The following is a 15,910-nucleotide window of genomic DNA, read 5'->3' on the forward strand; positions in this document are numbered from 1 at the left end:
CGTAGGCTTCCAACCTAGCCTCAGTTAGGCAGGCTGAGTGCGTCTTACCTTACTGTTCACAAACATGTCTTCCTTTCGGTCTCACTCCTCGTACCTTTGAATGAAAACAAATCTCCCCTGCCCTTTTCCTACTTTGCTACGCTTCGTGGCTTTCGCTACCTTCTAACGCCGTTTGCTCTATCTTTCTCGGCTTTTTTCTTGCTTCTTTCTCTGCCTTCTAGTCCTAATTCTGCGGGGGTCTCGGAACGAAATCACATTGGACTGTGTACACTCCGCGAGCCACAATGAGGTTCTTTACGAGATTGCACGTGTGCGCGGCCGCCTCAGTTGTGCTCATACTGTATTTCGCCTGGCTGCGGCCCTCGATACCCATTCAAAGCAGCATACAGAGCGTATGGAGAGGCAGCGCGCATCGTGTGGTCGTCTTTGGAGACGATTGGTCGGATATTGGGCGATACAGAGTCTCTCCACCACCTAAATCCACCACCCGAGACAGGGACCCGGATCGGGGAGAGCTTTGGGTTGAGGCGCTATGCAAAGAGGTGAGTCTGTGTCAGTTACCGTGAATGGAACGAGGGACTAACACTTCACAGCTGAACTGCGACTTCATTGACAATTTCGCCCGCTCGATCCCGTCAAATGTGGAGATGATGACCGTCGGTTCCATGGTAGACTCAGACATCTTCGCCAATGCCACCTCAGAGAGAAGAAACGAGACGCTCGTCCTGTTCGACTTTCAGACGCAAGTGCAACAGTTTCTCGAATTTGAGAAGCGTAAGAGGCAGATACCTGAACGTCTCCGCAGAATAGACGAGTGGACGGTGTTCACCGTTTTCTTTGGCATCTGGGATCTTCTGGAGTATTCCGCGTTGGAGAAGGAGGCAGCCATTCATGCAATCGACCGCAGCATCGATGAGTTGCTCCATAACCTTGATATTCTCGCCGATCAGGTTGGAGGCCCGATCAAGGTTGTGATTCCCAAGCTTGTGGATGTGACATTTCTCCCACGTTTTGCCAGCAGGAAGAACGAGTCGACCACCATGTTCGCCGCCGAGCAGCACCAATCAGTGTTTTTGTGGACTTATTGGAATACGGCCCTGTCTCAAGCCTCCGTTGGATGGGGAAAGGGCGACCTGTTTATACCTGATTTGAACGGCATCGTGATGAACCAGGTTCGGGCGAAACAACTTTACTCCAAGCAGATTTCGGACGCGACCGGCTTTGGCAAACAGAAACCACTCTTCGATGAAGTCGAACGGCCTTGTCTGGCATCAAAGACGGAGAGCAACGCAAGCTATCTGCAAGCAGCCGACATCGAGAAGTGCTTCGATCCAGCTGGTCACCTATTCTGGTAAGTCACTCGTCTGCGCAAACGCAGTGTTTCAGTCTGACAGGTAAAAGGGACGAGATGCATCTTAGCGGGCCTGCTCACCAGCTAATCGGAAAAGAGGCCGCTCGTCTAGTCCGGGCGAACAATACTATCAATACCGACGCTCGGGAGCGAGCAATGCAGGGCTCCGCCACGGATCCGAAAAGCCAACGAAAAGATGGAGCAGGTTTCGACTTGAAATTTCCTCCTGGATATTAATAGCCTGTGTTGAACACACCTTTAACACTTGGCCATTCTTTGGCCTGCTCAACGGCCGTCCCGGGCTTCGCCTCACAAAAGAAGTGTGGCATGCTAGTTGAATAGTGGAATTGTGCTCCCCGAGAGCTTCGATATCTTGCTTTCGAACCATTGTGGACTGTCGTGGCATTGTCGCCTCCTTGCATAACTTGCGCTGGAATGTCTCAGAGACCGGCTAGCCGGCTGTCTTGGCCGCTTCTGGTGGAGCGCGAACAAAGAATCTCCCATCGAGCATCCGCGGTTCGACCGCATCTGTCTGGAACAATCAAATTACTGGATCGCCGGCGGGTCTTCATCAAAGCGCGATGGCACTGAAGGGGTTTACTCATAATACCTACAAAGAAGCCGCCGATTTCGGTGGTTCGTCCGACGCACCTCTTTCCTATTCACGGTACAATGAAATCCACCCTCAAAGCAGACCACTGAATCCGCCGTCATCAGCCAAATCCATCCAAAATGTTGGCAAGTCGTGTGCTGCCGCCGATTCTTCGGACCCCGCCCCCTCCAGCTCCTCCCGTTGCGACGTTTTTCAACATCCCCAGGAGATACGTCAAATCCAACATGCAGGTTGGCGACAATGCTTCGCGCTCCCCTACGGAGGACGTGCAGTCTCCGCGAACGTTGCGGAAGAGCAGCAGGATCCACGAGCTTCGGTCTGCATCGACGTCTAGCCCAGTGCAGCGCACCAAAGAACAGGAGCTCCCTTCGTCGGATTCGTCTTCTCCTACGTCTGGTAAGAAGAGAGTTGCTTCCTACGACGAGGTCAATGGGGCAGAGACTGTCGACGGTGATAGTCCCACAGACCCTAGACCTCCCCCAAGCGCTTCATCAACGGGGTCTGGAGAATTATCAGGGAGCGTCTGCCTCTGCCAGCCTGAACCCAAGATTCCCCGTCCGCGGAACGGTAAGTCCGATTACGTCTTTATCCCCGATACCCCGCATGCCAGATATACCAGAACGGGACGAGTGACTTGGGAACAAAGAAGCATGTCTTTGTTTGCGGACGTATTGCTCAGCCGCTGATTCTTTGTAGCATTTATTCTTTATCGCCAGCACCACCAGCATGCCATCGTCGCCCGCAATCCTAGACTCGCAAATCCTGAGATTTCGAAGATCGTCGGCGAACAGTGGAAGGCTGAAAGCGACGAGCAGAAAAAGGTTTGGCAGGATCTTGCACAGGTACGTTGTATTGCTCCCTTGGTAGCCATCACCCAGTTGGTGCCTAACATTTTGTGCAGGAGGAGAAAGCAAGGCATCACCAACAATATCCCGATTATCGATACCAGCCCCGCCGTCTTGGGAAACCCGGATCACTGCCTTTGAATCCATCGGGCCAGCACACGACTGTGGACAAGTATCGTTGCCCAAGGTGCGGTGGTCGCAGCATCAAGACTCCTACAAGCCCTTTTCTCAGTGCGAATAATACGCCTTTGTTGCCACCACCCAACGTTTCCGAGGGCCTCACCCCGACGACTCGCTACCTACCTATGATGAGCAACCTCAGCTTAGAATCGCCCGCTCATCGCCGTGGCCCTGGGCCATCTAGCCTCAGCAACATCCAGGTAACATCGGCTGCTCGCGAGGACGCAACGATGTATAGTCCGCTTACGCCAGAGTTAAAGAGGCGACGATATAACAACTACGCAACTGTGACCAACGGACGCAGACCAGAAGCCTCATACTACAGTTCTGGGCTCGCCCGGCGAGATTCACTTCCCCCTATCCATATGCGACCTTCCCCTCCGAACACTGCCACCATGCCTCCTCCACGAACACCTCGCGATGTCCGCCGCGGGTCGGTCGATCTCAATGTCCTCGTAACAAATCAACATGATCAGAGCAGGAGCGTGGAAGCGATGGTGATGAGCGTTCCATTTCCCGTCAAGATTAAGGTTCTTGGTCGCATAACTCCTCCGCTCAAGGACCCCGGTCCAACTAGCCCAGCAATCCAGGTCCGCGGCGCCATCATCGCTGTCGAAGGCGATGACGCAGCGGCAGTTGGGGAGCTCACAGGGTGGCTCAACAACTTCCTCGCCAAAGACAAGGAATACAGTCCTCGTATTGCTGAGCCTCCGAAGGGCCCAGCCGCAAACCAGAAGGAAGTCTCATTCGAAGACTATCTGGACCTCATTAAGGAATGGCACGGCAAGAGCAAGGAGATGATCCAATATATCACCACGTCTCTTCGTCCTCCCGCATCCGACTCCGAGTCTGAGAAAAAGGATCCAAAGGGAAAGAAGGAAGACACGCAGATGAAGTCTCCATCGCTCAGCCCCAAGCCTGTCGTCATCCTCCCCACCTACCAACTCCGCGCCTCCGACGCCTACGCTTCCAAGATTCCTATTCAGGACGTGTATAGCCCTATGGATCACTGGCAGTGGATGGCGACGCTTTGGCGGGGAACCGTGGGGCCAGATCTTACGATTTATGTGAAATCTGCAGACAAGGATAGCTCTGCTGGGAGCGGAATAGGTGGGAAGCTGGTTGAGCTGAATGATGAGGTTCGATGCTTGACGGTGCAGAGGGAGAAGGAGGGACGGTTTGCGGAGGCTGCGCTCAGAAGGGTGGGTTTTGAGGTTAGTGAGTGGGTTCGGAGTGTGAGTGTTGGAGGGAGTGGAAAGAGCTCCTGATTTGGTGCGAGTCTCTTAAGTGCATGTATATGTTGGCACTGGAATCACTCATTTCGTTGTTGTTGATGGAGGCCTAAGGGGATGCCTGGATAAGACTGAATGCACCGGCGATGGTATGTAGCCAGATCGAAGAACGCACTGGGAAATGATCAGTGGAGATATAATTGGTTAATTCGAGGTGGAGTTCATGGGTGTCCGAAGACTGCTGTGACACGCCTCCAACCTGCTTCTCCCTTACTTTCCAAGCCCGCAAATATGTCGCACAGCGGATCTCACACATCAGCTCTCTTGTGTTACGCGTCGCCAAAAATAAGCCGTCCGCGCTACGCCCTCTGAAAGCCGCTCGAAGAGGAATGTGGCACAGGTGGCTGGTGGGAACGCCACAGGCGCATGCGGATAAAGCCGATGCCGATGTCATTCCTTTCACATGTCCGGCGCATCGTGGATATCACGCGTCACATGCTGGTCGCCTGCCAGTCACAGCCTTCCTAGAACAAGGCCAGACTTGACCATGCCGGAGCTATGGGTGACTACGGCTGACCTGCTTCTCTTCTTTCTTTTGCTTCTGCACCATTGTTTGCTCCGAGCCCATGAAAGCACCCGTGGAGCGCTTCGTGATTCACCGGCTCGCCGCGATCCATTCTCTAGCAATACGCGGACTTTGCGGAGGATATTTGCTGGACCATAAGTACGCAGCGTCGTGACCATGATAGATCATGTCCTGGGCAGGCCATCTGTCCAGTTCCGCAAGATTCAGGTGCTTGCAGTAGTATCCTTCTGGTCATTCTACCTCTACAGGTGCGCCTTCTCCATGCCATCCTCCACACCCCGGACCTCACAAGAAGCGCCAATGCTGACACCGCGTACAGAGGCGACCGCCACGGCCCACCCCTCGTTCGCCGCATCTCCGCCGTCCTCTCGCACAAGCTCACCGCATGGCAAACCCTCCTCATCACGCTCCTCTACCTCTACCTCGCCCGCAACTTCGGCAAGCTCGTAGGCCTCGAGTGCCCTGAGCCCCTTGCGAACCTCTACTCGCGCTCCTACTTCCGCGCAACATGGGTTACGACGGCGCTCGACGCGGGCTTCTGGTCCGCTATGCGGATAAAGCGGAAGGGATTGAGAGATTTCATGTCCTTGGTGTGCAGCGTATACTATATGATATGCGCGGAGCAAGCAGATGAGAAGGTGCGGAAGGTGCGAGGTACGATGACCGTAGACCATCTGCGGGTTAGCTGGAACAAAGGGACCACGCCGTATCTCGCGGCGCTGACGAGCTTGATGAGGCCACGGCTTATGTGGTATCCGCCACGCAAGATCAGAATACCGCGTCCGAGGGAGAGTTCGTACAAGGACCCGGTAATTGCGTGGTTGTACTTCAATGGCCCGCTTTCGGCGCTCAAGAGGCAGGACAAGGTGATTCTGGATATACCCGGAGGAGGCTTTGTCGCAATGGATCCTCGAAATCATGATGATAAGCTTATGGGATGGGCTGGCAAAACCGGCTTTCCCGTGCTGAGCCTGGACTACAGGAAGGCTCCTGAGTGGCCGTACCCGTATGCGCTGAACGAGTGCTATGATGCCTATCATTCAATCGTGGCGACAAGAGGGAGGTGTGTGGGGCTATCAGGAGAGGAAATGCCAAAGATCGTGGTATCTGGAGACTCGGCAGGCGGGAATCTGGCCGTGGGGATGGTGTTGATGATTTTGCAGACCGCCTCGACGGAAACGAGGAGGTGGCAGGGCGAGCGCGAACTACCGCCTCCGGCTGGTGTTGTTCTGATCTATCCAGCGCTTGATATGAATATTGGGAACTGGATGACGGATGAGCAGATGGCACTCATCCGTGACCGGCGAGTCCGAAAACAGAATCGCTCCATTCTTCGACACAAGGGCGATGACTACCGACACCTTGCTCCTAATACGCCTGGCGCTTCGGATCATTCGGACAGCGAGGATGAAGCGCAGAGCACATCCCCAGTCCCTGATTCTTCAGCCCCTACCCCCACGAGCGAGCGCGTGCTCACGTCTCCTCAAACGGCAATACACCTTTCTGCAGCACATACAGGGAAAGACAGCCATCCTATTCGTCCTATCAACACGTTTACGAACTTGAACGGAACGATCGCAAGTCATGTTGTGCAAACGCCCGACGCTGTCACCCCGAAACCTGCGGCTCCTCTGACACCTGCGCCTGCCGCGCCTGTGAATGCCATCAAGACTCGCCTCGCGATGTCTAGCATGATATCGTACTTCAATGATCGAATTCTCACTCCAGAGATGATGCGCGCCATGATCATTCTCTACATCGGACCGCATCATCGACCAGACTTCAGCACCGACTTCCTGCTCTCTCCTCTCCTCGCGCCAGAGTCACTACTCGCCAAATTCCCGCCCACCTGGATGTTGACGGGCGAACGAGATCCCCTCGTGGACGACACCGTCATTTTCGCAGGTCGTCTACGGCAGGCAAAACGTGCAGATTGGACTTTTGGCAAAGAGATGGGGCTCGACTGGGCACGCGGCGAGTTCAGGGAAGAAGATTACGTCAACGTAGATCTCATTCCGGGCATCTCTCACGGCTTTTTGCAGTTTGTGTCTGTATTCCCCGAGGGCTGGAAGTATATCAACAGATGCGGCAAGTGGTTTAAGGAAGCCTTCGAGTGGGAAGAGCGGAAAGAGGCGTTAGAGGGAGGGACTACACCGATTCAAGCACGCGACCCTACTAGACACCGCAGAGGGGAGCGGAGCGACTACTTTGGCTCTGGCACCATGCTCGGTCTCGTGGAAGCCGTCAATGGCCTGTCCAACTCGCGCCGGCATCACCAGCGCTCTGGTACAGCATCGTCTGCTGAAGAAGACCGTCCGTTAGAAATGACAGTCTTGTCGAAAGGCAAGGGGAAGCCGAGCCCGCCGGACGCATCGAAGGCGAGAGGGAATGGGGGTTTGAGCAGGCCTGCGAGAGGCAGAGGAAGGGGCAGAAGGGAGAGAGGTAGAAGGAAGAGCTTGGTCAGTTTGGCAAGTGAGGATGACCTGCTAGGAAGGAGGATGAAGGGGCTAACCGGAGGTTTGATGGGTTCCGAGGAGAATTAGATGGATAGGTCCCACGACCAGGTCATGCATTTAGAGTGGCATAGCATAGTATAGGAGCATGTAAACTGGATTCTCCATTATTCAAGAGCAAAGTCTAAAGGCCCAGCCAACCTTCCCATCCTGTACCCAAGCCCGTATTTCAATAATTTCCTCCAAAATGCCGCAAGGGCGGGTCTCGATTGCCAGCTCACAAGAACTTGGCTGAATCCCTCATCGTCCCTGCCGATATATATATCCCCTTTCCCCTCGCAGGCCTTCTCCTTTGCCTCCTTTCCAGACTTCTAACTTTGCGGCCGTCTGCTCCCTGAACTACTCGCCGACAGCCCGGATCCCTCCATCTGCTGTGCATCGGGGTCCGCGCCCCGCATGCAGCCTAGCGCCGATCCGGAATCCCTGCCGGCGCATGCAGCCCAAGCCCTGCTAGCATTCGTATCTTCCCCCAACCCCAAGAATCCCATTACACATGCGCCAGCTTTTGCTTCTTCGAAACTTTGTCGAAGTAAGCGGTGTTTTTCAGGCCTCTGCTCCTCGACATCGAAACGGCGCGGGACTAGAGGAGGAGGAGTAGCAGCGAGTCAGCCCGAGCGAGGTTTCCCGTGCCGTTGCGGCTTTTCCCCACGTCGTCATAGATTTTTTCGCTGATTGAGTTTGCGGCTTGGGTTTGACTTTGCGGCTTGAGGGAGAGGGACGATTACAGGGCTTCAATACGTAAATCGTTCGGCTTCTTCCTTTCGGTAAGGGGCGCGAGCGCGCGCGGAGAAAGAGAGCGCGCTGGGTGCTGGCACATGCTCGCCTCGTGTAACGTTGGATCTGCGTTCCAGTGTTGCGAGTTTCGTTGTTGCTTTTTCAGATGCAATTTTAAAATTTGAGATTCCCCCTCGAGAGAGGGGGAGTTTTCCCTTTTTCTTCTCTTTCTCTCTTCTGGCATTTTTCTTCCCCGTCTGGTGAACCTTTTCGAAGCGGTTGTTGTTGTCGTTGTTGTCGCTGTCTTTCCGGCGAGGTTGAGGATCCCACCACGTGCGCTGGGCAGACCCCGCTGCCGAAACCTACCATAACCAGCTGTTCTAGCTTCAATTTCGGAGGTGTTGGTGGTTATGTGCGTGGAGGACGATAGGAAAAGCCGTACGTGGAAGACGCAAGATACCGGAAAGTAGAGAGGGAGAGAGAGAGAGAAAGAGAAAGAGAAAGAGAGAGCCGTGCGCCGTTGTCCTCCTCACCCGCCATCCTCCGCCCGCTTCCTGCCCTCTCAACGAAACAGCATATCCCGGACCGACGCTAGACACCACGGAACATCCATCTTCCCGAGCCTACCTCCTCGGTCCGCTTCGCTCTTCCCCTGCCCCGCCATCTAACCCCCCCGCGATCACGAACCGGAGATGTGCTACATCCTGTATACGCTTCACGTCTGCAACCACTGGGTCCCGCAGCCGCAGCCGGACAACGGGCCGATACTGAGGAAATGCGAGGAGGCGGAGACGTTTCGGTTAGGCGGCGTGTGCCCGGAGACGAAGAGGGAGCATCGAGTGGTGAATCGGAGTCAGGGCATGTGCAATCATTGTCTTTGGAAGAAGGTCAGCAAGTAAAAGAGTGTATGGATTTTGTGGGCGGAACAAATGACAAAGGGAGGGGGCTCGCGCTGAGGCCAATGGAGGGGATAATGGATACGGCGCAATGCGGGATAGTGGACACGGCCAAGGGAAGAATAATGTAATGCTAATGGGAAGGGCGTATTGAAAGAGGAGGACAGAGATGTCGCTCGATTCGGCAATTGTTCATAACGGAAGACGTGGTGGCAGCTGTGCTGGCATAGCATACAGAAAAGCTATGGTGGACCAATGGCCACTCTCGGAGGCCGGGCTGGACACGATATCAGCGAGGAGGACCCTAGCCCAACACTGATGTCACAGCGTCTTATCTTTGGAGTAAAGAAGGAAAGAGCAGGAAAACTGTAATGAGCTATATACCCTGGCGTTCTGTCCTTTTTGTGCCTTCAATGCTCTATTCAGCACTTATCCTTGCCTCCTCCGCGACTTCTGGAATCGCAATACAAGTAATTCATCCATGAGTATCAGTGCGTTGTCATCTTGCTAAGTGTGCGGCGCAGAGAGGTGTGGAGACTTGGACATCCGTGCACATTCGAGTCACAGCCAGACACAACAGTCATGGCGCTGCATATAACCAGCCCAGCACCAACCTCCACAATCACTCTCCCTTCACCAACCCCGAAGCAATCCACCACAAGCCACCACAAACAAACAACCACACAACCCTCCATCAACACCAAAGCCTCAAACTCCTATCATCCAACCGGCATCGGCCCACCCCCGCGCCTCCACCCCAATTCCACGACGAATCCACTCTGAACCCTTCCCCCAAACATCATCCTCGTACGCGATGTGCTCCCCAGCAGTCCGCCCCTGTCTACAATGTCGGGCCTTATATCCAGTCACCGTATGCTCCGAATTCAAAGGATTCCAAGAGACGGACAGTGGGATTCGTGCACCAGAGTGCCCCCAGCTTGCAGGGAATAAGCTAGAGCCCGCGGTGGCTTACGGGAGTTGTGAGGATCATGGGTTTGCGGTGGCGGAGGCTAAGCCGCAAGAGAGAGAAACGAAGTGAAGGGGTAGGAAGCGGTAGGGGGAGTGGTTTTTTATATTTTAGTGCATAGCTTACAATATACTGTACGTCACGGGTTAGGCTTGTGTGTGTTTGGATCTCGTGGTGCCGCTGTGGTAATATATGCCTGGGCGGATCTATAAAGTTTCCGGATTCCGAGAAGTAAGTCAGCCATACGCGTGAAGAAGGAAGGACGTCTACGAGAATGGAAGGCGTCAATCGGTCAAGGGGTCCAGACTCCAGCATATCCATTGAAGATCAAAAACACGGTGGAGAACTTGAGCATCGTCACAACGAAGTCGTAAGGAGATGGAAACACCAACCTACAATCCGGCACAGGCGACTAGCGCTCACGCTGCCAGAAGTGACAGGCTTCTTCCTCCTGGAAAGGGGGAGCTGTGGAGAAGCATACATTGAAGCGGGGCGTGGTAGCCGTTCGTCACCCTTAACGAAGTCAACAGTTCTGCGATCCCCTACCATTCACTGCCCTACTACCACATCAGCTCCTTCAAATGCGCTCCATCACCTTCTACTTCCCAATCTAACCCGTATATCTTCCCACCATATATCTCCAACCTCGCTCCCATATCTAAGCCTCTCCTCACAACCTCTCACACGACGACACCACGTCTCTAAGCCAACACTATCTACCATCACAGATCGCCATGTGCTACCACGCACACGCGCACTACCGCGGCTGCGGCCACTCACCCGCGGCCGAAGACCGTGAAAAATGTGCCTTCGCGAAGGCCCATCCCGATGTGAGCCACTGCCCCTACTACAAGAAGTACTTTCCATATAAGATTGAGGGTTTCTGCCCGCCGTGCGGAGATGTAGTTTACAAGAGGTATGAGCAGAGGACCGATGAGGATAAGAGAGAGGCCGAGGATGAAGATAAGGAGCGGGAGAGTAGTGGTGGGAGTGGGCGTGCCGACGATGTAGAGAAGTGGATGTTGGATGTCGAATAATAGGACGCGGAGTAGTGTGAGCTGGCAGGAATATTCGAGCACCCATAGGCGCAATATTGTTTGCTGGGAAAGGGGCAGGGAGGTCTGTGTGCGGTGGTTTGCGTTTACCGGTCGTTGTAGATGTACTCTTTGGTCTTTTCATGTCCGCCTTTGATGGAAGATTGCTTCAGCTGCAGCTGCAAGGGGCTTCCTTCGAGTTTGAGTGTGGGGGAGGTATCCGGAGATCGTATAACATGGAAGACTGCTAGAGTGACGGGTAAAGATTGACAAGCCACGGTCGCCGGAGGGGTCTCTGTATGCCTTCTTGATATACTCGCCAATGTAGAAAGCCATGGCGTTGAACGCCATTCTGCTGAGCTTAAGCATCGTACTTCATGTTGGGATGGTGCTGCAAGGCTCTACCACAACAGCGTGTAGCAAACTTCCAGGTAGTACAAAGCAGCTCAGTCAGGAAGACCCCTCCTCAAACAACTGCAAACTGGAGTGTCCTGAAGGCAGCAGCGCGTTTCGAGGGAACAATTATAGAGTATGCTCGGGACGGCTCTTCCAAACCTTCGAATTGAAACCATAGGGATTTACCATTTAACCGCCCGCATTATAAACGCACACATCCCGATGGCATGGATACGGAACCTACCCGGCATTGGCGATCTGCAACATGCGGGACCAAGCGAGTGGAAGGCAAGGCTATTTAAGCGGTAGCTCATGGAGAAGATTGAAGACCCAGTCTCCATATTGCGGTTCGCTCATACCTACCGGACCGTCCGAAATCTCCTTTGGAGAGCGTTGGCTACTCGTATAAGGGCATGACTTGTAATGTACAAATCGTGCGAAAGCCACGTCTGACCGCCCTTGCTGATGTTGGGGTCGAGAGAGCGTATTTGGGTAAAAGCGCTCCGACGAGCGCGCCAGCGCGCGACTACATCTCCGTCACACTTGCATCAAGGCGCTGGTCTTCTCCAGGGCGCCGCCTCCTGCTTGGTACAGGCCCTCTTCAATCTCCTACACCGGGGAAGGCGGGAAGCTTTCCACGTGTTCTATATGGCTAGCCACGCATGCTAATGAAAAGACTGTTGTAGTCCAGGTTCCTCCAGGATGTTCTGGGAGCAAGGATCCGGACCCCCGTTCTCGGGAGATTCGAAGGATTCATGAGCACGGGAAGAGAATGGACCCGAATAGAAGTTGACTTGGAATCATGGCCTGACTTGCGATGCATGAAGAGTTAGGTCTTTGAGAAAGGGGTCCCCGAGACATAGCGAGCAGCATGGCGCGAGGAAAGCGAGAATGGGGTGAGAGGAGGCAGCGCAAGTCCAAAGGCCAATATTGGGCACGCCATGGGAATTAGTGGAAGCGCATAAAGGGGCAACAAGAGCAGAATTGAGCTTACCGCCGCTTTTTCCCCTTTTCCCCGAGACCCCTGAATAGAAATCAAACCTCTCTAGACCCACCCCTCTTTCCCACCCATACGATGAATTCCCAACACGGTCCGTGTAACCCCAGAACGCGTGCTTACAGCATTCTTCTTATATTGGACGCCTGTGGCTTGGGGCGTACAACGCTCTGACCACCCTTCCAAAGTTCGCGAACCCGCGGTTCGACGATCATACACCATAGAATAACAGGGCGCCGTTCGCGCTCCCGCTCTAGTGATTTCGGTCATGGGAGCAGAGTGCAAGCATGAATATGCAGCGCTACGCAAGGGAGGACACTCAGCTCCGACTGCATGTCCACCGGGACGTGCGACCGCAACCCTCCAGTTGGCCACGCGCAGAATTTCGCCGCCGCCGATCCAATAGTAGGACAAGAATATTTCGAGATCCGACTTTCCAGAAGCAACAGCGACGCTTTTCCGAATCGATCGGACGCTGCCGACGCCGTGTCCATCGGTTCGTGCGGAAATCGCGCATCCTTAACGTCGTGGAACGAACCTGGATCTTGGATGGGTGGGAAAGCTTTTGGGTCCCGAGAGCCGGTAAGCCGATTTAGTTCCGCATTGACAGCATGGCGGATGCCGGAGGTGGGCGCACAAGTGGCCGCCAGCGACCACGTCGTCCCAACCCCAATTTCCACGAGAATGACGTTGTCCATCCAAGCTTCACAAGACTTGAAACTCGCTTGTTGCAAGCAGGACCGAACATCGAGAGAGGAAAGTGGAGAGGCATCCAACGCATGAAATTCCTAGAAATCGTGCTAATCGCCGACATGGTGCGTCCGCTGCGCCGCATATGGGGTGAGAACGCGATAGTTGTATGTAAGCTCGGTTCCATCCAGGCAAGGAGTAATCTTTCAAGGAGTATGCCCTAAAATAAGGTATGTCAAGTCTAAGTGGAGGGGTGTAGTGGCGCAGTGAGACATTCCTTGAGAGGTAATGCCTGTGTAGCGTCACCGCACGTCGTCTGGGCCTCCGATTCTGGTGCGTTCTGAAGGTTTGGGGCGGTCCGCATCCGGATAGTGCCGGATATGAGGGAAAGGGGGTCCTTGAAATACCGCGTAAGACGGCTGATCGACGAAGTAGTCTTGATACGATGAACAGGCTTGATCCATGGCGATAGTCTGAAGAACGATAGGGGAAAGATGCTGTAAGCCGCGGCTAGATATCCGTTCCCGCTCCTTAGGGCCTAAAGGACGTCTTGATGCCCAACGTTCAGAAAGGCATGCGGAGTCGTGATGGCCAGCACTTCACACCAGCCGAACGCCGTGTTATAGCCGTGGTATTTGTGCGACCAGGTTGGATATCGGAATGAGTAGTAGAGAAAAGTACTTCGATAGTGCTTGAAGAATGAGGGGGAGCGCCTCCATTGCCCGTGCTGGGCGCTTGAATTGGTGGCACAGCATGAATCCAACTCCGAAGCTGAGATGATATCCTATGTGGTTCACCACCATATCAATATGACACGAGAGACATGGTCCTGCATAAGAAACGTGGGCTAAACAATAAACAGAGGAAATTGTTGTTCATACCTTGGTAATCCCCTGCCAATGACGGCAATCCGGCCATGACGCACAAGCACTTTCAGCCACCGCCGATTCCGATTCCTTCGAGGCCCTAGCAGCGTCAGTGTCACTCACCTCAGCCTCACCAAAAGCAATCTCTGCCAAGGCTAGGCGGAAGCGGGGAGAGCCGCTGTGCCCTAAAACCCTCACGCTTTCTTAATTCTAGAGCCTGGTCAGTCCTTCTTCCTCAGACAAGCTTGTTGTTGGGTTACCCGGTTCAAAAATGCCCTCGAGCTTTCGACTAAACGCCACCGTCAACGAAGCTCGAGCAGCTTCCGGACATACAAAGGAGCAATGGGATCGCTTTTACGTGAGTCGCCAGGAGGAATCTTGGGCATCTGAGCTAACGAGAGAAAGTTCATAACCAAAGAAGAAACGAGACAGCTCTCCGAAGCGCACCAAGACTGGACGAGATGGATTCTAATCCCCGCGAACGAGAAAGAACGCATGCTGGCGCGGATAAACGGACGGTTGACTGCAGAAGGGATACCCGCCGTCGATATGGACATTTTGAAGTGGCGGGTTTCGCAGCTCTTAAGAGACATCCAGCGGAGATACGGTACGTCGCGAGTTCCCGGCTTTATGTCATTCCGTGGCAGATTGGCATGTGTGTATGCATGTATGGGTAGCTAATAATATCGAATGCTTAGCCGAAGGTAGTATGATTTCAGGGATGGGAGGATCGAGTTCCGGGACCCAAACACAAACGCAAGCCCAGCCTGAAGCCAGCGTGCAAAGCCCTCAACGAACGGACTCATCGCCAAGCGAATCCCGACCGTATGACCCGATAAGGGATGTGTAGACGGTAACGAATAGATGAAGCCATGGGAGGATATTTGCAGTTGCGATCGCTCGACACTACTCCACGAGTCGAAAGGTCTGGCCTTGCGCTGGACCCGAGAAATTATACCCATAGGGCAAGGGCCAAGAGGTGGACGCGGGATCTTCGTATCCCGCATGTAGGAGGTACGTACGGGACATGGCGAAGACGTCAGTTATTTTCTGACGTCGTGTAGACGACCGTCCAGCACCCACCCAGCGGAAACAGAAAGCCGCCTGTTTGGCTCTGGGAGGGGGTTTGAATAACGGACAGCGCCCGGCAGAACCGCGGTAGTCTAACTCCGTTACACAGACAGTGGAACAGCAAGTCATATGTGGTACAAAGGGCTCCGGTACGTAGCTAGATCTTTTCCCCCGGCGTAAAGTCCGCCTCTTATGAAATCATGCTACCCAAGTAACACTTCATCTCTCTTGGGTCCATTGTTTCGATGTACAGACGGTCTTGGGCGGCTCGCTCTGTGAACAGTGTCAGGCCTCATTTCGTCCCTACTTAGCTACTGGCGGAATGATAGCGATACCCACCTTCTGATGCCTCTCAACGCGTGTAGGTTGCCGCCCGTGTCAAGTGAGCGGGGCGAGGATGAAGCGCTATGCAGCCGCTTGCTTCGTCGACTCAGATCTGCTTCGGTGCTAGAGACGTTCGACGAATTGATATCGAGGTATCGGCGAGGTGTCACTGCTGGCGTCGGCCTTCGTGTCGAGGTCCCCTGAGTGTCTCTCAAGGTGTGGAATTCTCCGGATAGAACGACGTGCGCAACAGCTACCCTGGAGACCTTCGCGGGTGCGTACAATGGACGATCCAATCTTACTCACTTGTACGGCGAGCCCTTAGATCCGGAGAATTCCCTGCCGCAAGAGGTTGTGTGGTGTCCTTGGCGGATGATGCCAGGGAGGCAACCGCCTAAAGTTGCCCGGCCGTACCCCGTTAAGGCGTGATGAGTGTGGCCGTCTTCGGAATGCGTAGTTGCGCTCTCTTGTGCTCTTGGGGAGAGCTGGACGTGGGAAGGGGTCTATTGATAGATGGAGGTGAGGTGAAGGGGACTGGACATGACGTTGAGACCGCATATCCTCAACAGCGGAAGCTAGTCCCTTAGCTCCTGCCTTATCCTAGCCGGTACCAAACTTCAGGCACAGCTCCGCCG

The 15,910-nt window shown here is 54.2% G+C and overlaps 8 protein-coding genes across 8 annotated transcripts; 7 read left to right on the top strand and 1 right to left on the bottom strand.

The window, feature by feature from the left end:
• Nucleotides 1-95: 95 nt before the first annotated feature.
• BU26DRAFT_39281 (uncharacterized protein) lies at nt 96-1,760 on the top strand. The gene is made up of 3 exons (XM_033822715.1): nt 96-542; nt 594-1,351; nt 1,402-1,760. The coding sequence occupies exons 1-3, from the start codon at nt 285-287 to the stop codon at nt 1,586-1,588; spliced, it is 1,203 nt and encodes a 400-aa protein (XP_033692244.1). The 5' UTR covers nt 96-284; the 3' UTR covers nt 1,589-1,760.
• A 160-nt stretch (nt 1,761-1,920) lies between these two features.
• Nucleotides 1,921-4,294, top strand: BU26DRAFT_39295 (uncharacterized protein). Its single transcript, XM_033822719.1, has 3 exons — nt 1,921-2,531; nt 2,661-2,806; nt 2,866-4,294. The coding sequence occupies exons 1-3, from the start codon at nt 2,084-2,086 to the stop codon at nt 4,255-4,257; spliced, it is 1,986 nt and encodes a 661-aa protein (XP_033692245.1). The 5' UTR covers nt 1,921-2,083; the 3' UTR covers nt 4,258-4,294.
• Nucleotides 4,295-4,756: 462 nt separating this feature from the next.
• Nucleotides 4,757-7,501, top strand: BU26DRAFT_474014 (alpha/beta-hydrolase). Its single transcript, XM_033825485.1, has 2 exons — nt 4,757-5,055; nt 5,127-7,501. The coding sequence occupies exons 1-2, from the start codon at nt 4,964-4,966 to the stop codon at nt 7,348-7,350; spliced, it is 2,316 nt and encodes a 771-aa protein (XP_033692246.1). The 5' UTR covers nt 4,757-4,963; the 3' UTR covers nt 7,351-7,501.
• A 1,225-nt stretch (nt 7,502-8,726) lies between these two features.
• On the top strand, nt 8,727-8,933 carry BU26DRAFT_527336 (uncharacterized protein; the record flags this gene model as incomplete). The annotated part of the gene is made up of 1 exon (XM_033830767.1): nt 8,727-8,933. The coding sequence occupies one exon, from the start codon at nt 8,727-8,729 to the stop codon at nt 8,931-8,933; it is 207 nt and encodes a 68-aa protein (XP_033692247.1).
• Nucleotides 8,934-10,380: 1,447 nt separating this feature from the next.
• BU26DRAFT_39337 (uncharacterized protein) lies at nt 10,381-11,408 on the bottom strand. The gene has a single exon (XM_033822726.1). It carries the CDS (start codon nt 11,074-11,076, stop codon nt 10,489-10,491), a length of 588 nt encoding a protein of 195 aa, XP_033692248.1. The 5' UTR covers nt 11,077-11,408; the 3' UTR covers nt 10,381-10,488.
• BU26DRAFT_39353 (uncharacterized protein) lies at nt 11,172-11,623 on the top strand. Its single transcript, XM_033822727.1, has one exon. The coding sequence runs from the start codon at nt 11,266-11,268 to the stop codon at nt 11,503-11,505; it is 240 nt and encodes a 79-aa protein (XP_033692249.1). The 5' UTR covers nt 11,172-11,265; the 3' UTR covers nt 11,506-11,623.
• A 1,034-nt stretch (nt 11,624-12,657) lies between these two features.
• On the top strand, nt 12,658-13,107 carry BU26DRAFT_499773 (uncharacterized protein; the record flags this gene model as incomplete). Its single annotated transcript, XM_033826433.1, has 1 exon — nt 12,658-13,107. One exon carries the CDS (start codon nt 12,658-12,660, stop codon nt 13,105-13,107), a length of 450 nt encoding a protein of 149 aa, XP_033692250.1.
• Nucleotides 13,108-13,965: 858 nt separating this feature from the next.
• On the top strand, nt 13,966-14,730 carry BU26DRAFT_537047 (uncharacterized protein; the record flags this gene model as incomplete). The annotated part of the gene is made up of 3 exons (XM_033831386.1): nt 13,966-14,238; nt 14,286-14,487; nt 14,558-14,730. The coding sequence occupies exons 1-3, from the start codon at nt 14,152-14,154 to the stop codon at nt 14,728-14,730; spliced, it is 462 nt and encodes a 153-aa protein (XP_033692251.1). The 5' UTR covers nt 13,966-14,151.
• Nucleotides 14,731-15,910: the final 1,180 nt, after the last annotated feature.

The sequence above is a fragment of the Trematosphaeria pertusa genome (genome assembly GCF_010094035.1).
Source record: "Trematosphaeria pertusa strain CBS 122368 unplaced genomic scaffold BU26scaffold_1, whole genome shotgun sequence".
Classification (NCBI taxonomy): domain Eukaryota; kingdom Fungi; phylum Ascomycota; class Dothideomycetes; order Pleosporales; family Trematosphaeriaceae; genus Trematosphaeria; species Trematosphaeria pertusa.